Source organism: Aulostomus chinensis, chromosome 12, assembly GCF_037954235.1.
Source record: "Aulostomus chinensis isolate RoL2024-O1b breed Wild chromosome 12, RoL_Achi_v1.0, whole genome shotgun sequence".
NCBI classification, from domain to species: Eukaryota; Metazoa; Chordata; class Actinopteri; order Syngnathiformes; family Aulostomidae; genus Aulostomus; species Aulostomus chinensis.
This window is the reverse complement of record NC_141331.1, coordinates 19,885,741-19,911,934: the sequence shown is the minus strand read 5'-3', so window position 1 is coordinate 19,911,934 and position 26,194 is coordinate 19,885,741. Positions and strand designations below refer to the sequence as shown.

Sequence of the window (26,194 nt, the reverse complement as noted above, 5' to 3'; positions counted from 1 at the left end):
TGTTAAATTGCATTCACATCTTTGTGTACTTAAGGCAAATTAAGGTTTAGTTAGCTTATTTATACATACATCTAATTGGTATCATCTAAATAATTAGAGATGACCTACACTGAGCAGAAGAACAGGATTTAGGAATGACTTAATGCAAGCATCAGCCCCCTCTACATTGTGATACTGGTTATATCTCTTCAGCCGTGGCACATGCTTCTTTCCATTACATGTGAATTACAAAAAGGGTGGGTCCCTTTAAACTTGTTAACCACAAACTAACACAACAATCCAAAGAAAATGAACCACAGCAAGTTAAACATGGAGAGAAACAGGATTAAAGTCTTTTCTTTAGAGGAAGTAGCTGAGCATGACTGCGAGGTTTAACTTAAGATACATTTATATTTGAGGATCAGACAGGATCAGGTTAATATATTTGGACATGAGAATGAAGCTTTAAGCATAGAAGTAAAATGTTTTAGCCATTGCTAATGGAGACAGAAAGGCAGTGGCATCCTCAAGTACCTGAACCCAGCTGGTGCCTGTAGGTAGAAAACTAAAGGTGTTACCTGTAGCAGAATGGATCCTACAGACAGTCCTGCAACCAAGCAGCGGTGAGCAGTTTCCTTTTGGAGGTTTTTTCTCTCTCTCTGTTTTATAGCCATTCATTTCAAATAGAAATGAATGAATGAATGGCACTGTGTTCTATTTCTTTACAAAATTTGATTTTAGATTTATTTTTTCCCAAGGACAACACGATTCCTTCTATCCATCCTTTATTTTTTTTTAAAATTAGGATACAAATAACGGATGTAACCCATGGTAAGAGGATAAGGAATGTAATTTAGAGCATGAAATGTTTAAGCGTGGGCATCTGACTTTGTGTTCCCTTATTCTCTAAGTAAGGGAGAACCTGTCTAATTTACCTAATGGTTTAGGAACTTAGGTGTGTATGTGTGATGGCAACATGCTTGATTCATGAAGCTCCAGCAGCAAAGCAGCTTTATGTTGGCTGTTTTCTGCACTTTTGCTGGGACTTTATATACAGTATGAGTCTATTTCATGACAAAACTGACGGCAGCTCAGGGCTGGAGTCACGTTTTGCTCTCAAACTGGCTGATAAGCTGGCTTTCTATATTTGCTAATGGCAACATTCATCTCCACCATCAATTTTAAGATTTCATCAAACACCGCTTTTTTTCATTCAGTTGTTTAGAGATCGAGCCTTTGAAGGTATGAAGAAGTTATAGTGAAAAAAAGAGAGAGAAAAATATGCTTCCATACTTTAAAATAAAATTTGCCTCTTATTATTTGAGCAGAAAAGCCAAGAATATGTTTGGCCTGAAAGTGAAGAAGAAGAAGAAAGTCAACACAGACCTGGTCCTGGCAAACAAAGGAGCCATGGGTGAGGCCTGGAGAACAAACATACACATTCCCGCTTCCCTGACTGTTTTTATAGTGTATATAAAGTAATTACAACTATTATATCACTGTGGTTGAGACTAACCTTAACCAAACAGTCACAGGACTGAGACGTAGAGTCACTGTCACGGGTTATTTTGTTGTTTAAGAGCAGGTGCAATTGTCTCTGTTAAACGAGTGGTCCTGAAATTACAATGGGAAGGACATTTTCCTCTTTGCAGACATTTCTCAGTCAAACAGGGATGAGGGATCAGGATTTGATCCGACATGAACATCATGAGTTTGTTTTTTTTGGTTTTTTTAATTTTACATCATGTCAGTTTGCAGAACTCATGATACTGCTGGTGTGGATGGCTGCAAACCCAGATTTGACATTGTTTGCTGAGACCACTAAACACTACATGACTGGGCTTTTTAAGTCCCAGGTACCTCTTGTTCAGGAAGAAACGCTGTTTGGTATCGCATGCAATGCACTTCTTTTTGGTAGTTCAGGTGGGAACAGGAAATTACAGGAGAACTTATTGTTTGATCTCTGATTCAGTCCATTGGCAGGATACTGAAAGCCAGATTTTGTGTGTACGAAAAACTGATTTGGATAAAACACCTGCCAAATAAAGATGATATGTGTTTGTAAATAGACAGCGAAGGGAAGGCGGCCTCAGGAGCCTCTCCGCTGCAGGAGGGAGAAAGCTCGGAGGACAAACAAAGAAGCCCTGCTGTCAGAACCAGAACGATACCAAATAATAAGAGGTATTTCTGCATCATGTACCACATATCTGGATCCGGACTGAGTGTAGGCTGAAAAGCAAAACCGGTTTGCAAGCTGCAAAACTTCCTGAAATACTTGTCTCTTTCGATCTAATTGTCTAACTTTAAAAGTTTAAAAATCAGCAGCAAAAGAAACGCAAAAACAAAATCCCATAAGTGAGTGCCTTTGCACAACCCACACGCATTTTCTCTTTACTGTGCACTGCTTTTAATATCTTTAACTTTGGCACAGTGTATACACTAGTTTTTTTTACTGGATTTAACTCTTTTGAAGTTTCCACCTATGTGTATCTTTCCGCATTTAAAAGACAAGCAAAACAGCAACATCAGGTAATGTATTTGTATTCATGTATCATGTTTCTGTTCATTTTTGCAGTAATGCATTGAGTGAGTTGTGTGTTTGTTACTGTGGCTTGAACACGTGTCACTGACTAATTTATGTCAATAATCAGATTGTTCGGTGAATCCTCCACAGGTCCAAACTGAAAACTTGCATCCAGGACAGCGACAGGAAACCACAGAGCTTCCAGGTAACACACAGCCTTATTTACTTTACATTGTTATTCATAAGTGTGTGTGTGTGTGTGTGTGTGTGTGTGTGTGTGTGTGTGTGTGTGTGTGTGTGTGTGTGTGTGTGGATATAGTTGCACTCCAACTTGTAAGATGGTAAAACTATATAGAACATAATATCTTATATAGACAACATAAACACTTACATAACACAACATAAACCCCAGCTTTAGGTGCTGCATTGAGGCCAGTTGTGACAGCCAATCAAATTCTTCTCTCGTCTCATGTTTTTTTTTGTCTGTCTCACAGATTGCTATTAACATAACAGAGGCTCGGCAACTGGTGGGTGAAAACATCGACCCCAGTGTGGTGATAGAGATTGGTGATGAGAAAAAACAGACATCAGTCAAAGAAGGAACCAACGCCCCCTTTTACAATGAGGTAGGACCTGGCAAAAAGCTCTGTGAATTTGAATCATTCATCTTTAGTGTCAAAAAAGCGATGTGGAAAAACTATGACAAACAACAATTCTAACTGTCTTCCCTCTCACCTTTTCTTTAGTATTTTGTGTTTGACTTCTTTGCACACAAAGAGGTCTTTTTTGACAAAGTCATCAAACTGACGGTGAGTAAAATGAGCAGGTGATCCTGCAAATGAAAAAAGTGCATGACCTTTGAAAGCCTTGTATGTTTGTAACATGTCAAGCAAAATATATATCGATGTATGAATATCAAGGACGCTCTTAATTCCAACATTAAATTTTTCCTTTGTCTATGAGAGGTTTATGTCTTTCTTTTTGTGTTGATTTCTCTCTCCAGGTGATGCACTCAAAGATGCTGAGGAGTTTTTGTGTTGGCTCTTTTAAGTTGGATGTTTGGACAGTCTACAAACAGCCAGGTGACTAACAGACTACTAACCACGCTGGCTCATTTTGCTGGTTGCCACTGGTCACCAAACAGTAAATTTCAAACAGCAAACAGCATTAACTGTTGATGCTTTCTCATTTAGGTCACCAATTCATCAATAAGTGGGCGATGTTGACCAATCCTTGTGACATTAGCACAGGGGTCAAAGGGTATGTCAAGTGTGACATCAGCGTCTCAGCAAAGGGAGATGCCATGCAGCCCGGAATTAAAGCAAGTGATGCTGAAGAGCAGATAGAAAAGTACGTTACTCATCTTTTTTTCTAGAATTTGTTTTGATGTATTCTTGTGATATGAGAACTGGTAGGGGAAGTTCACCCTTTATCTTCACAAAGAGACATTCTGCTCCTCATATTCTCTTGAACTACTGTAAAATGTCTCAAGATGCAAAAGCAATGCAGCTCCCAAGAGGTTTCAGCATTGACTTTGGAGTCATAGTCTTACTGCGATGTATTCATGGTCGCAAAATTTTCCGATAAACCCGTTTGTTAAACATTTTCAAACATTGATTATTGCCCGGGTTGAAGTACAGTATTCCTCTGATTAGTTCTGGATGTCCTTTTCTCAGGAACTTGCTGATACCAGAGGGATTTCCTTCTGAACGACCGTGGGCTCGTTTCTGTGTAAAGGTGTATCGGGCAGAAGGTCTTCCTCGGAACAACTCCAGCATCATGGCCAATGTCACCAAGGCCTTCATAGGAGACAACACCGCACTCATAGATCCATACGTCGTGGTTAGCTTCTTCAAACAGATGGTGAGGTGAATGACATGGAAGCATTCAAATTTGTTACGTTTCTCCATTTGCACATTTGGGATTTTTCTTTGTTTGCTGTCTCTTACCATGCGATGTAGTATAGGTTTGTACCACATCAAGTTTTTAGGGAAGTAGAGAAATTTGTTTTAAAACCTCATCTCTCCTCTAAGGGTCGCACATCTACACAGAAGTCCACAGCTGACCCGGTTTGGAATGAACAGATCGTCTTCACAGAGATGTTCCCTCCTTTGTGCCAGAGAATGAAGATCCAGGTCGGAATTTTTGTCACGTGGAAGTGGCCAGCAAATCTCACCACAATTTAACTCGATTTAGATGATTTTTTTTTTAAAAAGTGCCTACCTTACATCTGTGTTCTAATAGGTCTGGGATGAGGGAAGCATGAGTGATGTTGCCATTGGAACCCACTACTTTGACCTGAGACGCATCTCCAATGAACAGGATGGTGACCGAGGTAAGGAAAGACGATGGAAGACATGAGGGATTCAAAGGACGACTAGTGGAATTGTTGGCTGGTTTATGGTGACTGTTGTTTACATACAATATCTCTCTCTATCCCCCCCCCCCATCTTTCTCAAGGGTTTTTACCAACCTTTGGTCCCGCTTGGATCAACCTGTATGGCTCTGCAAGAAACTTTTCACTAGGTGATGACACCGTGGAGTTGAATGAGGGCATTGGAGAGGGCGTGTCCTATAGGTTAATATCAAAAGATGATTATAATTCAAAGATTTAAAGGTAGAGTCTGTAGCATGATATTTTGTGTCTTGTAAACACAACATTCACTCACATTGGCCCCCTCCTCCGAAACTTAACTTAGCACATGAACACTCACCATCCAGCCCTGTAATCACTTATCATCTATTGACTAGCACAGTGGTTCTCAAACTTTTTTCATTGATGCACCCCCTTTGAAATATTTTTTAGTCAAGTACCCCCTGAAATGCACAAAACATTTTTGGTAGAAAATAAAGAGTTACAGTGCTGTGTCATCAGTGTCTGATTTATTAAAGTTAAACAACCTATATCAATGATTTGCTAGCGTTGGCTAATTTCTCCCCGCAAAAAAAACACAGTGCCTTGGGTGCCTACATTCTGTACTTTGTCGGCTCTGGTTTCGCCTTCTTTTTCACTTGTTTCTCTGCTTTAGCCACATCTCCATCGTTACAGCGCATCGTCATGGTAACAGGAGGTTATTGACGAGAGATTCTGGATCAATGGGTCAAACTAACTTGATTTGGGGAGAGTCCGTTTTTTCTAAGGATATTAAAATTGAATACTGAATATAAAATTCAGTGTATGAACATACATTTGTATTTTATCAAACTTTTTATTATATAATTGTTTCTCAAGACTTAATTATTACTAGGATTACTGCTTTTTAAAAAAATATATGTATTTTCATAAAGCATTACGTACCCCCTGGAGTACCTCCCCCAGGGATACGCGTACCCCCATTTGAGAACCAGTGGGCTAGCACATGCAAACTGCTGGCTAGGACAAGCTAAATGCTGATGTTTAGCTTGGCTAAGACAAGCAAACCTCTAATGGTGGTCTCCTAACAGTCCAGCAGAAAGTAGCTCAACTCCACATCACTCTCATTCTGGAACCAGCTTTATCTGTTAGCTGTTTCACCTCAGCAGGGCTGCATTTCTTTTCTTTGCCGCTCAGTGCACATCCACTGTTTTCTCAGCAATGAGTTTCATCTAACCTCACCTGTGCGCTCTCTCCATTCCCAGAATCAACCTGTCTAAACAAAAACATTGGAGTCGTGGCAGAGTGCATCAGACGCTGTCACCGCCACACATGGCTATAAACTATAAGAGATGATTTAACCAGATTATTTTTGTGTCAGTCTATGTTTGAAAATGCTGCAGGCTCTACCTTTAATAATGACACATGATCAATAAAAAAATCCATATATGAATGATTAAATAACAGCAGGCTGCCAAATTCTTGCTGCTGTAAGGGGTCGGGTCTACATGGAGCTTGCAGTGGAGATCCTATCAGGAGGGACAGGTTCAGAGTCCAAACTCATTCGAATGGTCAAGACTGTGAAGGACACCAAAGCAGGAAAGACAGGAGGGAAAGATGGCAAGACTCCTGCAGGAGGAGCAGCAGGAGGAGCACCTGATGATGATAAAGGGAAAACAGTTGCAGCAGCAGAGGTCCTGCCTGTGGAATCTCCTCCTGTGGTGAGAAAGAATATCAGATCATATGATGATGTCCTCTCAGACAATGTGTAGCCTATCATGTGCAGCAGCAGTTAAGAGTACAAGAAGGTACTTATCAGCCTGCTTGTGTTTTTTCCTTGTTTTTTGTTTTTTACTTTTCTACTCTACTGTCATCCAGAGGAGATGTCATGAACTGTGGCTGCAGTGGCCTGCACACCACCATATTTTTTTTTTAATGCCATGAACCCCAAGGGTCCGAATTGATAAGAACTCTTTAGTACAAGCCGTGTAAAGAAAACAGCGTTAATACATGAGTGAATGTTTGTGTCCAGCCAAATATAGAGGACAGAGAGTGCTTCCTGCTGTTTGGGGCGTTGTTTGAAGCCACCATGATTGACAGGAAGATTGGAGACAAGCCCATCAGCTTTGAGTTCTCGTTGGGTGAGACCCCACTTTCATTCTTCTTGTTGCTTTTTCACATAAATGCTCTTAACATTAAAGTAATTTATGGTGATTTAATAATTGTCATGAGGTTAAGGATGACAGGGCTTCATATGTGCAGTTAAATGAGCTCTTTTAATTAAGGCCCGTCAGACTAAAGCATGGTAATGTTCACTCAAGTACTGCTCAACTTCCTGTTCCCAGACTCCCCTGTCATCACGTGACTCCACTAGCATGCTGGGATATATAGTAACTTAGGCTACTTCTCATCCCAATAATGTCAAGTGTAAAAATTAAACTCAAGCAATTTGTTGTGCAACAGATTGTTTCTTCTTTTCTTTCCTCTCCAAGGTAACTATGGGAATGTCCAAGAGCCTGTGGGCCAGACAGGCCCCAGTGTGACCAGTCCTGCTGTGGGTCTGAAGAGACGGGGACGAGACGTCTCAGACAGCAGTGACGCTCTCAGCTCCTCCACATCCTCCCCATCCTCTCCCTTGCTACCAAAAGACCTTCAGGACACTAACTGGACCTGCAAGTCCACTTCGCTCCCTGAAAAACCCCTACTCACAGAAGGAAACAGGTTGAGTCATGAGGAATTGTTTATTGATGCTTTATTGAAACTATAATATAGTTTTCTCATTTCATTGTTTTGTGTATATATATCTAATACACTATGAAATAGATAATATTTCAATTGTATTTATACAACTATTGGTTTTAAACTTGCTTTAGTAGAACCATTAGACTCTCGGATCAATTTAAAGGAACATGCCAACTTTTGAGAAAATACCCTTACTGTCCGTTCTCCCAGGCCACATAAGAAGACAGACAAGGATGATTACTTTAACTCAAACCAAGAACCTGAAATAAACCTTTATATTTAATAAAATCTGAGGAGAAAATGCAGGGTTTAGAACTGAGCTGGAAAGATGTATGTATGCTAACTTTCCCATCCATGGCCATTAATTGCGCTAAGCTAAGTAGCAGTCATCCAGTCTCAGATTCCTACTGCATTGGATTTGTACAAAGGAGAGAAAAGAATTTGTCTTCTTGTTGGTCTGTTCCTTTCCTTTTTTGTTTCTTCAGGATATATTAATTGGTTTCTTGACTGCTAGCGTTCAAGTATATCAATATTTTATACTGACTTGCTACTGATTTGACAGTCCCTTTCATGTGTAAATGTGTGATATACGTGTGTGTGTGTGTATGTGTGTGTGTGTGTGTGTGTGTGTGTGTGTGCGTGCGCGCGCACGTGTGTGTGTGTACCCAGGTACTTCATGTATTTGCCACTGGAGAAACGGAAGCCATGCATCAACGTGTTGAGTCACTGGGAGGACAGAACCTACCGACTCCACAATTCTAACATGCTGGAAAACATAGCTGTTCTATTTGTATGCACACACATGCACGAACACCCCCCCACACACACACACACACACACACACACATACACACACACTCACACAGGATGAAACTGTATTTCATAGAGGCGATATGAAAACTGTTGTTGATCCAGACATATGCAACGTTTGGACATTGTTTTGTCAATAGTGACATGTCATCCGGCTGCCTCACTCAGTACTGTGTATTTTATTTAGCAGTATTTGCACTCCTCACCATTGCGCTGTCTGCCTAAAGTAGTTTTGTTATAGTAGTCTTATTACTGTTTTTAGTAGTTAAGTTTTATTCCTTCGTTACAGCCTTTTTACCCCAGCTTTCCTTTTATACATCAGTGCTTAGTAGCATGCAAGAAACCAATGACAATTTCCTTGTAAGCGCACACATACTTGACAAGAAAGCTGATACTGATTCACAATTACAGACGCAGGAAGAAGCTCCTGTAGTTATACCAGTGATGCCAGTGCAGAGTTTTGCAATCGTTGTGGTTATGGATGAAGTTTCCACTTTCATCCTAGTAAAATGAATAATTTCTCTTTTTTAGGAGGAAGGTGTGGCTAGTGCAGCTGAGCTTCACAGGAATTCAGATCCAGGGGCGGAGAACATGCTCAGAACAGTTCTTGAAGAGCTCTGTATGGATGCAAGGTATCCATACTAAGCAGATACTACCTGTTGCATTTCACAGCAGTTATAGCTCGAAAGCCAAAACCTTGCAACTGAATGTGATTCAACAGATACCTGAAAGCATCAATCACCAGGACACACTGTAATCTAGTCCAGCTCCACTTGTCATCTGGGAAAGGTGACAATTGGTCATCAGTGGTGCAGGGAGTCTGTTTTCACTTGCTAATGCTGAGCTTCATCAGGACAGAGTTTCACATCGTTGTTCCCATGAATCTGTTCTTCAATTGGTGTGTGTTTCTTTACAGGAGTTTCATAGCATCAGCAGAGGCCAAGCTGAAAGCACAGCTAAAGTCCAGTTACCTGACACAGCTGGACAAGAAACGCCTCACAATGTGTATAGAGGAACTGGTGGGAAAATCTGATTTTATACTACTACTACTACTACTACTACTATTGGCGAAAACCTTTGCTGTCATTGTATTGCAGTACAGAATAAATCAAGAGTGCTGATGCTGTCGTTACATTGTTGCTGTCACTGAATAGCACAATTTTCATAGGACAAGCTAAAATATTAAGCGTCTTTTAGATTGTTGTAATGCTAAGACAAGAGAAAGCCTGCCTTTAAAACAGCTTATATGTGAATTTAGCCTTTAGTCTTCAGTCAGCCTAAACTGACTCCAGCTGCACTTATTGATTCAATCCTAAATAGAACCCTGATTGAATTTCAGGTTTTAATTCGGGAATTTAATACAATCAGTTTTTTTTTTTAAATCACCATCAGGCAGGTTAAGCTTAATATTAATCAATACTGTCAGTTACAGCAGGAAACAGTTTATTTTAGGCTAATTTGAGCAAAGCCTCTTACTATAAAACGTCTTTCTAGGTACCAATCGTACTGATTGACCTACTGTACCTCAAAATGCTTGCACATGCTGAGCAAACACAGCATGTCCTTATTTTTTTTCTGGGCCCACTTCTTTTTTATTCGGTAACTGTTGTGGTTTAAAATGTTGCAATGTACAATACTTAAGACAAATCTCTCAAGTAAAAGTAAGGTTAAAGATTTTAAAAACTATTTTAAAAAGATCAAATTCATTAAAAAAAACTATTCAAATACAGTAAAAAAAGTTAATAGAATTACTTACCTTCCACCCGGGGTCAGCTGATTCATTTCGACTACAATACTGTGATTTGTTGACACTTTTGAAGTCTGTGGCTGGCAAATGGGAGAAATTTACAATATCTCATAAACCAGGCTTTTAGTCACCCTTCAGGAGCAGGCAGCCGGCATGACTGTTCTTCCACCATTCATCTATGCAGTACATCATGCATTACAACTGTAACGTGTGTGTGTGTGTGTGTGTGTGTATGTGTGTGTGTGTGTGTGTGTGTGTGTGTGTGTGTGTGTGTGTGTGTGTGCATGCGCACACACACACACGTGTATTCCAGGAGAGCGTGATGGCAGATGCACAATCACTGGTAGAGAGGAAGAGGAAAACTGGAGGTTTGAAAGAGATGGTGCAAGAAGCGACAAAACTTGCACACAAACTACGCTTCCTAGTGGAGGAGGTATTATATACATGTGAATGACATAAGTGATTTGTTTCAAGACTGAACAGAAAAACATATACATACATAATGAACATATACACGCATGCCTTCCCATTACAGCCACAACACACAGTTCCAGACATTTTTGTGTGGTTGTTAAGCAACAGCAAGCGTGTTGCTTATGCTCGGGTTAAGGCCAGAGACCTGCTCTTCTCCAGCAGCCAGGAGGCCAGGGGAATCCACTGTGGCAAGATAATAACGCTTTTCCTGAAGGTGAGAAAATGTACGCTCGCATCTTTCAAAGTTGGGAGGTCAGCAGAGACTATTGATAAATGTACAAATACGCGTGCGTGTGTGTGTGTTTGTGTGTGTGTGTGTGTGTGTGTGTGTGTGTGTGTGTGTGTGTGTGTGTGTGTGTGTGTGTGTGTGTGTGTGTGTGTGTGTGTGTGTGTGTGTGTGTGTGCAGCCACCAGGAAAACGTGTTACAAGCTTGTCAGTCCAAGCCAAACTAGATGTGTATTTGTGGCTTGGAAGCTGTTTGGACTCCAGCCACATGTTGGATAACCTGCCTGCAGGTTTCACTGCTGCCACAGGGGATGCTGATGCTAGCAGCTTTCCCACTCACTTAGTTTGCACAGGTGAGTGAGTAAGGGATTATCAAAATCCTGTTTTATTTTTTATTTTTCTTGAAAATTAAGATTTTCCTCACTGAAAAACAAGTATCAGCCAACATGGCTAAATGGCTTTCTGGTGCATAGTTCAACCTCTAGTGATGAGTGTGATTCCATTAACATGTCCTGATGTGTCTCCAGAGCAGCATCAGTTCCAGCTAAGGTGCCACATGTATCAGGCTCGAGGTCTAATCGCGGCCGACAACTCCGGTCTGTCCGACCCTTTCGCTCGAGTCACACATCTGTCACATAGCCAGACTACTAATGTGAGTACACCATCATCTTCATCATCCTCATCAGCATCAGCATCCTCTGCTCTGCAATACTTGTGGTCAAGTGTATTAGTTAGAGTTCCTTTGGCCTTTGGCTTGTGTGTCTCGATGGAGTTGCACTGATTCAGACAACAGAAATAAGTAGTGAGTAAAGGCAATAAATCATGAGACACAACAAAAGTCAAATATAACCTATTACAAATACTTTTCCTCTTGAGATACTCAAAGCAGGGCCCTTGAGGGTCTTCCAGGGAATCCTCAACAAAATAAAGATTAGTGTACTTGTACTTTTGTTCATATATTGAAACACAGAGGCTCTTAACCCACATTTATATTCATAATTTTAATAATTAGAATGTATTTTCCTTGTCATCTGAAAAATTTTAAACTATTTTGGTTGATTGGTGGTCATGTTATTTTAACTAATTTCTTGCATATTTTCAAGTAATTTCTTACAAATGTATGAATGCCACTGAAGGGTAACCTTGGTTTTTAAACAAAACCAGGTACATTTTGATTAGAAACACCAACAAGAAACGCTACAGTGCATAACTTAAAATTGAAATTGGCAAATTTTAAAGACAATGTAGGGCTTCTACTCAATGATTCGACCTAAAAGAAAAAGAAATTACACTGAGCTAAAAATAGATTTTTACAATGCCGTTATTGTGTAAATATCAATCTAATAACTGTTATGTTCTTCTTATGAATGCTAAATAAAGTGCTTTTTCCTCTCCTTATCTTATGTCGTGTAAACGTTGTGTCTGTTGAGGACAGGTGATCAGTCAGACTCTCAGTCCGACCTGGAATCAGTGTTTGCCAATGAGTCGCATCCTGTTGAGTGGAGAGCAGCGGTACATCCAGGAGGAACCGCCACGCATCGTTATAGAGGTGTATGACGATGACGCGCTGGTAATGCTTGTGGCAAACACACACACACACGCACGCACACACACACGCACGCACACGCATACACGTAAAGTAATACTTTCATAGGTTTTTTTATATACATTGCTGCCTGACTGGACTGTGACCTTCCCTGTCATCTCAGGGTAAAGCAGAGTATCTTGGGGCCACGGTGGTAGTTCCGGAAGTGCGGCTGAACTCTGACCCCTACACACCTCCAACACTGCAGTACAGCCCGTTACACTGTGGCAGCCAGTCAGGAGGAGACCTGCTGGCTGCATTTGAACTGGTGCAGGTCAGCTACACACTCACATCTGTCAAACTAGTGCAGAAGAGAGAACAAAAATAAGCAATTACTAAACTAAATCTCTAGATTCCAACATCGGAGGAACTGAATCTGCCACCATTGGAGGAACAGGAGGGAGGAATTTATATGGTTCCTGCCAACATCAGACCTGTTCTCAGCACCTACAGACTAGAGGTTTGTATGTGTGAACATTTTTCTTTTGAGGATTTTCACACAAAGGTCTGGTTGAAAGATAAACTTTCTGCTATTTTTTGTATTATTCGATGTGTATTTTCAACAAAACACAAAATCAACAATTAGTCCATCCTACGCAAATGCGTTACCTAGTTGTTGTTATCGACAATACATTTCACTGCCATTATAGGAATACAGAAATGAAAACTAAAAACCCTCCAGAGACACTGGCAGGTTAGATGAATGCAACTTTCACTCTGACATAAAGAGAACAAAATGGTAATTTTATTTATTATTAGTAGTGGATAGTAACTCGGAAAGACATACTATATCATAGTTTTTACTCTACCTTCTACATTTTCTTCAAATTAAGTGTATAGGAATATATCATTCCCTCAGTGAAATTAGCCACACATTTTTTATTTTCATTTTAGTGATACAATTATTCATATGAAACAAAATTAAAAATTACGCCTTGAGTAGCTATAACTGTTACTGCACTGTGTGTTGTCTCTCCACTAGGTGTTATTCTGGGGTCTAAGGGAGTTGAAAAAGGTTCAATTACTGTCTGTTGATCGCCCTCAGGTACGTACATACACACACACATGCATGCACACACACACACAAACATGCATACAAATACCCATTTATTCATTAATACTCTAAAGAAACTGAATGACAAAACAATAAATATAAGAGCCTCTCTCTGTGTCTAGGTCTTCATAGAGTGTGCAGGGAAAACGCTGCGTTCTTCTGTCATTCAGAAGTACAAGTCCAACCCAAACTTCACCACGCTGGTTGATGCCATAGAGCTGGTAAGATTCTTCATTTCTAACACAATCTTTATGATATGACTTAGCACAATAAAAAGTTGGATATTGAAGATAAGTGGCGGTGCCTGGGAATTCACAGTTGTCTACACTGACTGACTACACTATGTATGTATGTATGTATGTATGTATGTATGTATGTATGTATGTATCTATATATATATATATATATATATATATATATATATATATATATATATATATATATATATATATATATATATATATACAAGTACCACCTCAAATAATTTCCTTTTTATACCCTAAGAACTCTGTTCTCTTGTCCTGCAGGAGTTACCAGAGAACGAACACCTCCATCCTCCTCTCAGCATCACCGTTGTTGATTGGCGTGCCTTTGGTCGCAGCACACTGGTTGGAAATCACATCATCAACAACCTCAAAGCCTTCAAATACATTCCACTGCCAACTCCACCAACTCCTAAACTGGCCCGGCCCCCACCGCCTGAAGTAACGTACACCCCTGGTCCTGCTCCAGCACCGGAACTGCAGACAACTGAGGGTATTCTATATCATGTTGTACAGTATATTCTTCTTTGCTTTAAATTACTCAACATGCTCACAAAGAATTATTTGAATATTTTAAGAGCACATAAGTTATTTGCTTTACATACCATAAAATACTTGGTCAAGATTTCTGAAGCATAAAGCTGTGTTTCATGGCCTTAATGAAACTCTTGCTGATGTAACATGAAAATTTGAGATGATTGATCTTAAAATCAACAGAGATTTTGCCTCCGTCCAACAGAACCGTCCCAGCCTGCAGGAGAACATTCCACTACAGCACCAACAAATCAGGATTTTCTGATCACTGTGGAGGAGGAAGCCCCTCCCATAGCTCCACCCCCCCAAAAGCCACAACCTGCAAAGAAAAGCGTGAATATTGCTGCATACAGAGGTCATAAGTTGAGTTCTAATAGGTCCATATGACTACTTTCTAATATTTTAATATGTGTGCTTGAAATGTAGGACAGCAGGACAAAGAGCACTCGTCGGTCTACCAAGCGGAGGAGAAGGACCATCGCTGATGAATCAGCAGAGTGTGTCATTGATTGGTGGTCCAAATACTACGCTTCTGTGGAAAAACAGGTGCCTCTGAGTTTGCCTTTTATAAACAGCTGCAAAATGGTTCAGAAAATTATTTTAGATATAGGAAAGTTGACCGTCTTCTTTCTTGTGTTGTTCGTGTTCCAGACCAAACAGGTGGAAGGTTCTCCATTCCCTCACGTCTTTGAGAAAGGTGAGAAATAATCTGAGCTTTCTTTAGGATCAAGATGTTCATTAAGACAGATGGCTTGAGGGATTTTCTGGGAGCAAGGAGAGGCCATGGGTTGATCTGGGGCTGATAGACAAGGCCGCCTGAATGCACGGGCTTACCTGGGCTGAAGCTCAGGAGCCCACCGAGATTAGGGGCCTATCATTTTGGGGACACAATGAGCTGAATAAGTCGCATTGTTTCATAACTTGTTAGTTTTCCTATGTACTGTATAGCCTATTTTTAAATAGGGACTACTTTATGTCATACTGTAGTAACACGCTACAGTACGTGTGCTATTAGGCACTCAGTGATCTGTTTATGGCTCTGTTACGTTCTGGATTCTGCAAGTAAAGAGCCATTTTAGTTCATCTCTCCAGCATCTTTATTAATAACATAGTTGTGTTATAGGTCACATCCACAATATCGTGTCAATCACTTTATACCACTTTGGAGGCTGCTGATTGATCCAAATTAACCCTTTGCTAGCTCAGCCCCACCCCCCTATGTGTCAAGCTGTCACCCTTTGCTTGACTGAGTTGTAAAATGATGGGAAAAAAGAAATTTGAGAGCGGTGCCCACAAAAGAAAATTAATTCTAGAAAAGCGTAATCGGGGAAAAGAGTTACTTAAGAGCATCCCAAAGCTCATGGAATTCTTTGAATCACGGATGACAGTGGGCCCACAGCTTGACCCTCACTTTCTAACCACCCGGAGGCAGCAGATGAGGCGAGGCCTTTATTACCATAAGTTGTTGTTATAAAAAGTGCCTTTAGTGTTTACGTTCAAGTGGGCTCATTGATGCTGATGATCATTGATGACGTGTTCATGAAAATAGAATTGTTTTCTTGCTGAAAGAAGGAATACTTGCTGTCGTATTCCCTGAAAGACACAACTGCTTTTTTTGTGATGTGGACGACCTAGCTACTGTGTTTTTTTGTTTGTTTTTGTTTTTTATAATGAGGCTCTGTAAATTTGGGAGATGGGACAGGGCCTACAAAACCTCTCCATGGGACTACCATTAGGTTAAGGCAGCCCTGGGCACTGATCATACCCCGACTTGCAAGCGACAGTGTTTACCTGTCAGTCACCACATCAACCCTGAAGCAGACCCTGATTTATTGTCTCTTTGACTGCAAACTGGATCATCACGTCCAGGATGAAATCTCTGCTTGATTGAAGAATTTGGGATCTAAACTAGTGACTGACACCATAAACACACTTTCGGCACCCAGTGGAGTCACCCCCTGCTGGCCATTAGAAATTCCTAGGCACTGACTTTACTTTTTCAGTAGAGAAGGACACCTTATGTGGTCACTTTCATCACAGATATAATGTATTTAGGTTTCTAAATTAAGTGTAGTTAAACTGGACTTTTAAGGAGTAACCCAAAACTTTACCCCTGACCCACACATACTGTTATGTATTACAGCTTTGCCGTACCACAGCTTACTCAACGATGGAATAGACTCCTTGGGTAAGAACAAAGATATGCAACTAAAAAGCCCAAAACCAAGTGTTGGTCGTGTCAAAATCTGCCCAGTACCTTGGGAAGTGATGCTATCTTATTGGTTTCTGGAGATCTTTGGTGTTGGTGTGTTCGGGTTGTTACATTGTTGAAAAGCTGGATGTGTGGTTCTGTCAAAGTATGATCTGCCCTGCACTGCCACTACCACTGTCCAGCTGCTGCTCTCTCCCATCAGAGGACACAGGAGCCACATTCATGTAACAGAGCATTAGTTCAGGCAGGCCACAAAGTCAAGCTCAGCTCACAATGATGCTGTATCAGCAGATGATCAGCTGTTCTAAACCAGCCCACTTCAGCTAACAACCCAGTTGTCCCCTTCCTCCACTTTAATACTCTTGTTTCTTCCTCTGCATGCTGTCTTGCAACCCACCTCCACTCCAGTTCCTCCTTTACCTGCTGTATTTGACTTATTACTGTTAATCACAGACCATTAAAACCTCAAATTTTGGTTCTACTGCCATGAGAAATAAAAGATGCATGGTGTTATTTCAGGGTGTCATTCTAGGCTTTTCCCTTGAAATGTGGAGTTTCCAAAGCATGGCGCTATTTTACTGCAATTATCAATAGATGACAAGTCAAAAAGGGAAGCAAATACATGCTATTTCCACTACGGATACTGCAGGCCAATAGAAACCATTTATCCAACTGTGGTAACTATAGTAATCATAGTATGGCTGTCAAGAGTGAGGTGTCTGCTATATTTGTGTAGAGAGAAGTTTATAAGGAAATAAGGTTTGCGTGTGTGTGTGTGTGTGCGCGCGCGCACGCACGTGTGTGTGTGCGCGTGTGTGTGCGTGTGTGTGCCTGCGTGTGTGCTTGCATGGGAGCGTGCATGTGTGCAGTAAAATTTATATCAGGACTCATGTTGATTCACAAAAGCTCATTAAATCTGGAAATGATATCAATGTGTACTATTTTTGTAACTTTTTCATCGTATGAGTTGAGTTTTTCATGAAAGTGTTCCTGACTGAGATCATTTTCTTCCAGAAGGATCACTGAGTTCTTTATGTTGGAGTCAAATCAGAATATCTGTACAATACAATTTCATCTAGAAAGATGAAAAGCATGAAAAGAATTATGGCTCTTGCTACATGAGCAAGTTAAAATGCTAATGGTGCAAATCAAACTTTTAAGAGTTACTTAAAACACACACACACACACACACACACACACACACAAATACATACACACACAGAACCAGGTTGTTTTCCCACTGTTAACCACAATCTTGTATCTTCCCAGTTTAAAAGAATGTTCTTTCTTCTCTTGATATCCACAATTTGTGCCTTGTCAGTGTTCCTCACTCACATTATATATATATTTTTTTTTTCCATCAGTCAGCTCCTCATCAGACGGAGACAAGAAGAAGAAACAGAAGGGAAAAGAAACAGTGGCCAGCCTGCCTGCTAAACTAGCCACTCTACAGGTACTTGATCAGCCACAGAAATCCAACAAAATCACAGGAAGTAGTTTTATATGTCAGATTTTCAGAATGGAGGAAACATCTTCCTGCAGCTAAGGACCTGAATAACCCAGCACTGATTAATTTCTATAATGTTCCATGCTGATTTCACCTCACACTCCTGTTAGTTTTCTTTGACATCAGAACATTTCTGGCTCAAACAAGGAAATGACTTTGTTTCATAAGTGTGTAAAATTTCACGTGTATTGATTTGTAATAATTGTATCGTTTGTACAGTTGAAAATATACATCTAGACGTAAAATGTGTCATGAATTTTGGTCATAGATACTGTATGTCAGAGAGAGAAGCAGAGTGATGCTGGTCCTGTTTTGCCCTCTGCAGCTGTACAACAAAGAGCTGGAGGCAGAGTTTGGGCCATTCGATGACTGGGTGAACACATACGAGCTTTTCAGAGGGAAAGCCAATGAGGAAGAGGGGGTGTCGGAGGAGAGATTTGTAGGCAAATTCAAGGTGAGACATTAGTCTTCTCATGTTGACTTCTAGAAACCACTTTAGCTCTGTTCAACCATGAGAATGCTTTCTCCACAGGGGCGTTTCTGTCTGTATAAACTGACTGAGGATGATGCAGGGCAGTGGGATGAAGCCGCAGACGTCGATCACTTCAGAGTCAACAGAGGACTCCCTCCAAACAGCCCAGTCAGAGTTCTGATTCGGGTTTATATTGTCTCTGTGAGCCATACACGATATTATTCATGATAAACAATCAATCTTACATATTTTATGTCTTCTCAGTTCATTAGAATATTCTTAAATGTCCTCCAGGCATCTAACCTTCACCCAGCAGACCAGGATGGGAAAGCAGACCCTTACATTGTTGTTCGACTTGGCAAGAATGAAATCAAAGACAGAGACAACTACATCCCTAAACAGTTAAACCCCGTGTTCGGAAGGTAGAAGGCTGGTTAAATGCAGCTTCAAAGCACTAATCACCACAGTAGCTTCACCCTCGCTTTCACCCTCCCAGGTCTTTTGAGATGCAGGTGACATTTCCTCAGGAGTCTCTGCTCTCAGTGCTGATCTATGACTATGACATGGTGGGAGGCGACGACCTGATTGGACAAACTCAAATCGACTTGGAGAACAGATTCTACAGCCAACACAGAGCCACCTGCGGACTCCCTACTGAGTACAGTGTGTGAGTCTTCACAAATTTTTTTTGTTTTTGTTTTTTTTGTTTATTTGTCCCAACCAAGCCATGTCTTCTATCTGGTGTAAGCTTCCCCCTTTAACATGCTCTGCTCAGGCTCCTCCACTTCCAGTATATAACCACTGACCTGAGATCTGTTCTCACTCATGTGGCTCCGAGTTGGAGGCTACAGCAGCTGGACTGATCGTGTGGACTTGTACTTGACTTTGGAGATGCAAGAAGAGCAATCCCCTGTCAAGGCACCTCGAGCCCTGGTCTATTCTGATGCTTCTGCCTGTTAAAGGGCAGTTTTTCATCACCATTGCTGCGAAGTGCTTGCTCATAGGGGAATGTTGGGTCCCTTTCAGTTAACCAGCATGGTTAAGAGTATTTGGTAAATGTTTTTATTTACGATTATTTTGTTATGACTTGGAGCTTTGTAAGTAAAACTGACTTGACTCCATCTCAGCATCTCATGGTCTTGAAACTTGTGCTTTGTTCTCTCTGTTCCTGCCAGTCCCTGGGAAATCTGGCCTGCTTTTGTGTCGTACGGCAAAGTCATAATAGAATAAGTGTCACCCTGCCATCGGAGCAGGTTGTGATGTCAATGAAGCCCCTTGGGGTATTCAAGCTCACTCAGAAGGAAACTTTTCTTCATTCATGGTTCGTCTTAGAAGGATGGCAATGACAGGCATCTGTGCAGTAGCACCTGGCGGTTCAGCTGAGCCTTGTCGTCTGTTTCTCTCTGTGTTACTGTGTGTGTTGAGTCCTGTTTGACTCCTTCAGTTAATGTGTTGCGAACTCATACTATGGCAACAGCTCAGCTACATTTGTGGAATTTGGAGTTATGGTTTGTAAATAACATCTTTGTATGACTGGCGGTGAATAATTTTGTTGTCACCTCAACAAATATAGGACAGACAAAAGTTTTTTATTGTATCAGCAGATGTAGACAGGGCGTAACTTCACCCTACACCCCCCCCCCCCCCCAGCTTAACCTCCACTAGTTTTTCCACCCATTTTTTTTCCTGTGACCTGTAAAGTGAACATGAACGCCACTGGCAAGTCACTGAGCCATCTCCACCTGCTCGTTCTGTGCGCCAGTGAAGGATATAATGCCTGGAGAGACTGCCTGAAGCCAACAGAGCTGCTGATGAAGCTGTGCAGAGAAAACCTTGTGGATGGTCCTCATTTCAGACCAGGACGCATCACTGTGGCAGACAAAGTCTTCACTGGCAAGACGGTCTTCATGCATGAAGGTACGCAAATCATATTCTATCCATGAAATGAACATCGCCAGGCTGATAAATTCTGATAAATACAGCAGCCTGATATCTTGGGCCAGATTAGACCTGTCATTTATTTCCAAATATGGGACACATCTTTCTGTCAAAACTTGTACAGTACTTTTAAACACTGATTCTTTTGACACATGCATTTGTCCAAAGCGTACTGTAGTTCCAGTATGAGTCTAAGTGTGTGTGTGTGTGTGTGTGTGTGCGTGTCTGTGTGTTCTAATGTCGCAGACCAGCCAGTAGAGTCCTATGAGCACTTATCTCTTAAGATCCTTCATCGCTGGGCAGAGATCCCAGGTGTGGGATGTAAACTGGTACCAGAACACATCGAAACAAGAACTCTGTACAACAAGGCCCGGCCAGGAATGGACCAGGTAGACCTAGGCACACAGCTTTCTGCAGGAAACACGAAACACATATATTTTTACAAGCCCTTAAACATCAGCTAGTAGACTCATATCAACAAAGAGGTATTTTACTATGATTAAAAAAGTGTCATTATTTATCAAGTACTCGCTGTTCAACGTCTCGAATTCATGAAGAAGTTTCTCACACCGACGCGACTCCTTGATGAAGGCTGAGTTCAGATGATGCTCGCCATGTACAACATTCAGACTACCAGCAGCAAAATTGACTGATGAATTAATTAATTTCCAAACTTTCAGCATCCAGTATCATCCAAGTCTTCTTTCTTCAGTCATGTGCTTAATAATTCACGAACACTTTGATCTGAGAATAAAATTAGGTTACAATGCACACCAACGTGGATTGAAAAATTGCTTCAAAGAGAAATTACTATCCTGATTATGAAAATATTAATTATTCTTGTGTGTGTGTGTGTGTGTGTGTGTGTGTGTGTGTGTGTGTGCGTGTGTGTGTGTGCGCGCGTGTGTGTGTGTGTGTGTGTGCGTTTGCACATGCACGTTTAGGGTCAGGTCCAGATGTGGGTAGACATGTTTCCTGCGGACCTGCCTCATCCTGGACCTCCGGTGGACATTTCCCCTCGAAAGCCCAAAGGGTGACAGCATAGCACTTGAAAACATACACGTAATAATAGAAATTGAATAAGGAGACAATTATCTGTGTGTTCAGGTATGAGCTGCGCATCATCATCTGGAACACAGAGGACGTGATTCTGGAGGACAGTAACTTCCTGACCGGTCAACAGTCCAGCGATATCTACATCAAGGGGTGATGTCTCTTGTCTTTTCCTGGAGCAGATATTCCGACATTCCTATTCTTTTTTTTAACATGTAATCAACTTATTTTGATTGACAATATAGTTTTACTCTGAAAGGTTTGCTCTTTTTCACTTACAAACAACCAGCGTCAAGAAGCTTCAGATTTACATATCTGAAACTTGTTTCAGGTTAGGAATATTTAGAGAAAGTAGCTTTGCTTCAGCGAAAAGAACCAGAGTCTAAATTCAGTTTTGGGAAAAATTATCTCACTCCCAAAAATATTCCTTCCTCAGGAGGTAGTACTCTCGGTAGTTCCAGGAACTAGTTTATCTGTCTTTTTTTTTCTCTTTTACCTGGATTTTAAGTCTGGGTTTGAAGGTTTAAGGATGCATTTTAAATACAAAAGGGGAACAAAGATTAAACTATAAACTTGAATGTTCTTCCCCAGAATGTTTTCTATTTTTTTCTTGAATGCAAAATCCCCCCATTTTCTTTTTTTGGCCCAATGTTCACAATTTCAGACCGAGTTTTTTTCTGCTAGGGGCTGTTTTACTAGCCTCCCCTAATCTCGCCCTCCTGATCCAGAATATATGTATTCACCCTGAGTCTCTGTGCAGCTGGCTGAAAGGTTTGGAGGATGACCGGCAGGAGACCGACGTCCACTACAACTCTCTGACAGGAGAAGGCAACTTTAACTGGCGGTTCGTCTTCCCTTTCAACTACATGCCTGCGGAGAAGGTACAGACAGATGCAAATCTCACTGTTGGACTGACCGACAATACAAATACCCCGGTTATTAAGCAGCTGTGGAATAAAATGGAATTATTCTATAAAACACAAGTCATTCCACTTGTCTCTTACAGGTGGTTGTGGTGAGGAAGAGAGAGAGCATTTTCTCTCTGGATAAAACTGAACAAAAGCTTCCTGCCATCCTGATTCTGCAGGTCTGGGATTTTGAGACGCTCTCCTCTGACGATTTCCTAGGTGTGTGTTTTACAACTTCTTCACATATTTCTGTGTCGGTTTTACATTCAACTGATTGAATGCATGCACACACAGGGACAGTGGAGTTAGATCTCCATGGCTTCCCTCGGGGCTCAAAAACAGCCAAGTCGTGTAAGGCGGATGTCTTCACAGACGGGACAGAGAGAATCTCCATCTTCCAGCAGAAGAGAGCAAGAGGCTGGTGGCCTTTCAGCAAGTCAGGAGAACTGACAGTATGACCACACACACACACACACACACACACACACACACACACACACACACACACACACACACACACACAGATATCATGGCCTTATCGTGAAGTTTCCGTCAACATCTTGGAATTCCCCAGAGAAGGCAAATTTATTTTGCTGCATTTTATGTTCAAACTACAAATGGACACTTGCACAATATTTTTGTGTTTGTTGCCATCTCATGCTTCTGAGATTCTGACATAGAAGCCTCGTACACTACATTTTACAGCTTTACTACATTGCTTTAAGGAATGTCCTTGCAACTTGTGCTGATGTAGAGACATTTTACTTGTGATGCAACTGCTCTCCCTACGACTAAAAAAGAGGACTTCAAACTTGAAATCATGCAGCTCTGGATCAAACCAACAGAACACATTGTATCAAACTAGTACTGGCTGATACTTTGACTGACAGGTGTGTTGTGTCATCAGGGGAAAGTTGAAGCAGAATTCCATCTTGTGACAGCTGAAGAAGCAGACAAGAATCCTGTTGGCCGAGCACGCAAGGAGCCTGAGCCACTGCCCAAACCCAAGTGAGAGCAGATACTGACCATTGTAAACAGTGTTGTTACGTAACTGTACCAGGAGCCAGAGAAAAAGTGGCCACAGACACCACCAATTGGTTAATACTTGTAACACTACAAGTTAGTGCAGGTCTAGAGTGGGGAATAACCTTCATCCTGAAGGAGCCTGATGTCAACCACATGCTAAGTGGTGATTGTGATTGTTTCTTTATCCTTTCCGTCTATGATCAGAACCCCAGAGATATAAAATGATTGATAACCACCACAGTTATTCATTTTTTATATTACAGAGAAAGAAATCTATGACAGGTAAAAGTGAAAAGCCTGCAATTAAATGTTATATGGATTTGTCCGCATAAAATCTGTCTACTAAATGTTTATTTTTACCTCTGACACACTTGTATAGTTATTTTTGTTGTCTGAATATGATTGTCATAATTTTAGTGGTTAAAAACAATCACTTTTAGTGGACAGACAGTGACAACGACAGTTATTTTTTATTAATCACCATTGACCCAAATACCCAATCAGTGGTTCTCAAATTTTTTCAGGCCACTTAAACAATAGAAAAACTTACAGACCACCTTGTGTTCCCAAAAACATAAATGGGTCCACCTCAAAGGTATATTAAAAGTTATAGCTTAATCAGATGACAGTTAAACAAATATAATATTTTCATCATTATCATGTTTTTAATTCATTGTCTGTGTAACTTGAGAGTTTTCAGGAGGGAACTACTAAGCTGATGTGCTTTATGTGGGGACAACGAGATCTCAAGAATGTAGAGTAATTGCCCTGATTCAATACAACGTTTCTGCCGGGACTTCCTGTGTTGCTCCGTCCAGTTCGACTCGCTTACCATTAAATCCTGTCTTGTCCTCTTTCTCTGTCCTCCCACAGCCGTCCAGACACCTCCTTTTCGTGGTTTGTCAACCCATTTAAATGTTTCTTCCATCTGGTGTGGCGAAACTACAAAAAGTACATCATCATTGCCCTGGTCCTGCTCATCACTGTGCTGTTCCTGGCCCTCCTGTTCTACACACTGCCAGGCGCCATCTCACAGAAGATAGTAAACGGATAAAGCACACACAGCCCCTGGCAGTGCTCACAATATATAACTAAACATTTATTCAAAATTATGACTCCATGTATTTTTTACGTGACCTAAAGAAATAACTGGTGCACAGAAATGTTTCCTGCGACTGACTCTGAAAAGGCTGCTCATTGAGCTTACTTTGGAGGGTTTGGACAAACACTTCACCTCCAATGGACTGACAACAGTAAATCATAAATTTAAGCCTCCGTTTAAATGCTATTAAACGTTTGCGCAAGGTGTGTCCCACCCACTGTAATCTCTGAACCCTCCCAAAACCTCCTTGTTCCCTCCTCCACTCACTGTTTACAGTCTATTTCAACTTGCGATGTTTCAGGAGTGTTTCAGAAGTTGCCAGGTAACACTCAGATGAGAGTTTACTGCCACTTTGCATTTCAGCCAATGTGTTCAGTCTCTGTTGTACGCCACGCTGTTTTACGTGGACACAACCGACGCCCGCTCAACATGATTGGTCAATGCTACTAAAACAGAAAACAAAAACCAGAAGCTTCCCTGTCCTGATATTTTCACCCTTGCCTACAGATTCTGTTTTTTTTAATGCAGATTCTGTTTATAGAGATTATCAGCGACTATGAAGTCCATTCTCTGTACGTAAGAGGTTTCAAGATAAGCCTACCCGTGGCTAATGATCCATTTATAAATTAGCTGGGCCTCCCCGTCATCTCAAGTCCTGGCTCTCCTGACCCACCACCCACAACCAACTGCTGTCAGGCCTCCAAATAAATGTGTGAAACTGCATTTTTTCAACGGTTATGTCCAATATAGTGAACAACTTTTTGATGTCTGCGATGCAGGCTTTAGTTACCTACACTCAGTCTCTCTGTTGGGACGACTACACAACTATGGGGCTGAATGTTAAGAAACTTTTCAGGAAATATTATGCTTCCTCTTTTTTGTTTTGTTGTGCCAACAAACACCAGTTCCTCCACTTGCCTAAGTCGAATGGCAGCCATATACTGGTTTAGATTGTAATTGTCATGGATTTGGGTCATCGTTTCTATTTTCAGATTGATCTCAGTGCACAAGGGGTTGGGAGGAGTATCAAAATACAAAATACATCTCTCTTAGTTTGTGGCATCAAAAATATTTTGGAAGCTGATCCTGGCCCAGTGTTCTTTATATATATTTTCAAGCATAATGAAGCTCTATGAAGCAAAACTCCGGAGCAAAAACAGTGAGAACAGACTCTTCAGGAAGCAGGAGACATCTTGTAGTTGGAGACATCTATTATCCAAAAGTTAAATATGATACATTAAAACTGTTTATGATGCAATTTAAGGATTTTAATGTGGCAATTCAAATTACTTTTTCAGCACAAACAATGTCAGACACGTTTCGAGCCCCGGCTCCAGCACGGGATCTTTCTGTGTGAGTCTGCATGTTCTCCCTGTTCCTGTGTGGGTTCTCTCTGGTACTCCAGCTTCCTCCCACAGTCCAAAGACATCAAGAGGGGACGAGGCTGATTGATACTCTAAATTGACCGTAGGTGTGAATGGTTGTCTGTCTCTATGTAATGGCCCTGTGATGGACGGCGACCTGTCCAGGGTGAACCCCGCCTCTTGCCTGAAGGCTGCTGGTATAGGCTCCAGCCCCCCCCCCACGACCCTTAACAGGATAAGAGGAAGAAAATGGATGGATGGATGGATGGATGGATGGATGGATGGGTGGGTGGACAGTACACATTATAGTATTTTAGTGTT

At 41.1% G+C, this 26,194-nt stretch overlaps 1 protein-coding gene across 2 annotated transcripts; it reads left to right on the top strand.

Moving 5' to 3' along the window:
- Window positions 1-386: 386 nt before the first annotated feature.
- Window positions 387-25,747, top strand: fer1l6 (fer-1 like family member 6). Of its 2 annotated transcripts, XM_086221321.1 has the most exons (46): window positions 387-602; window positions 1,308-1,393; window positions 2,049-2,160; window positions 2,654-2,708; window positions 2,998-3,129; window positions 3,250-3,312; window positions 3,507-3,585; window positions 3,697-3,853; window positions 4,180-4,366; window positions 4,537-4,638; window positions 4,748-4,838; window positions 4,964-5,081; window positions 6,352-6,577; window positions 6,889-6,997; window positions 7,349-7,577; window positions 8,268-8,388; window positions 8,940-9,040; window positions 9,325-9,427; window positions 10,469-10,588; window positions 10,691-10,843; window positions 11,037-11,208; window positions 11,383-11,507; window positions 12,291-12,425; window positions 12,565-12,714; window positions 12,793-12,900; window positions 13,423-13,485; window positions 13,617-13,715; window positions 14,022-14,250; window positions 14,497-14,624; window positions 14,718-14,837; window positions 14,943-14,988; window positions 16,435-16,479; window positions 17,868-17,956; window positions 18,336-18,464; window positions 18,543-18,683; window positions 18,777-18,904; window positions 18,979-19,149; window positions 20,245-20,399; window positions 20,667-20,809; window positions 21,365-21,453; window positions 21,528-21,626; window positions 22,234-22,354; window positions 22,480-22,600; window positions 22,676-22,833; window positions 23,289-23,389; window positions 24,281-25,747. In XM_086221321.1, the coding sequence occupies exons 1-46, from the start codon at window positions 568-570 to the stop codon at window positions 24,459-24,461; spliced, it is 5,625 nt and encodes a 1,874-aa protein (XP_086077447.1). In that variant the 5' UTR covers window positions 387-567; the 3' UTR covers window positions 24,462-25,747. The 2 variants fall into 2 exon arrangements, with proteins under 2 accessions (XP_086077447.1, XP_086077448.1); XM_086221322.1 differs by lacking the exon at window positions 16,435-16,479.
- Window positions 25,748-26,194: the final 447 nt, after the last annotated feature.

What these genes read in the sequence shown, in the direction of transcription:
- fer1l6 (XM_086221321.1), top strand. Translation starts at nt 568, where the DNA reads ATGGATCCTACAGACAGTCCTGCAACCAAGCAGCG. An exon ending in CAGCTTTGAGTTCTCGTTGG is followed by an intron (nt 6,998 to 7,348) that starts GTGAGACCCCAC and finishes TTCCTCTCCAAG; the next exon opens with GTAACTATGGGAATGTCCAA. An exon ending in GAGCCACTGCCCAAACCCAA is followed by an intron (nt 23,390 to 24,280) that starts GTGAGAGCAGAT and finishes GTCCTCCCACAG; the next exon opens with CCGTCCAGACACCTCCTTTT.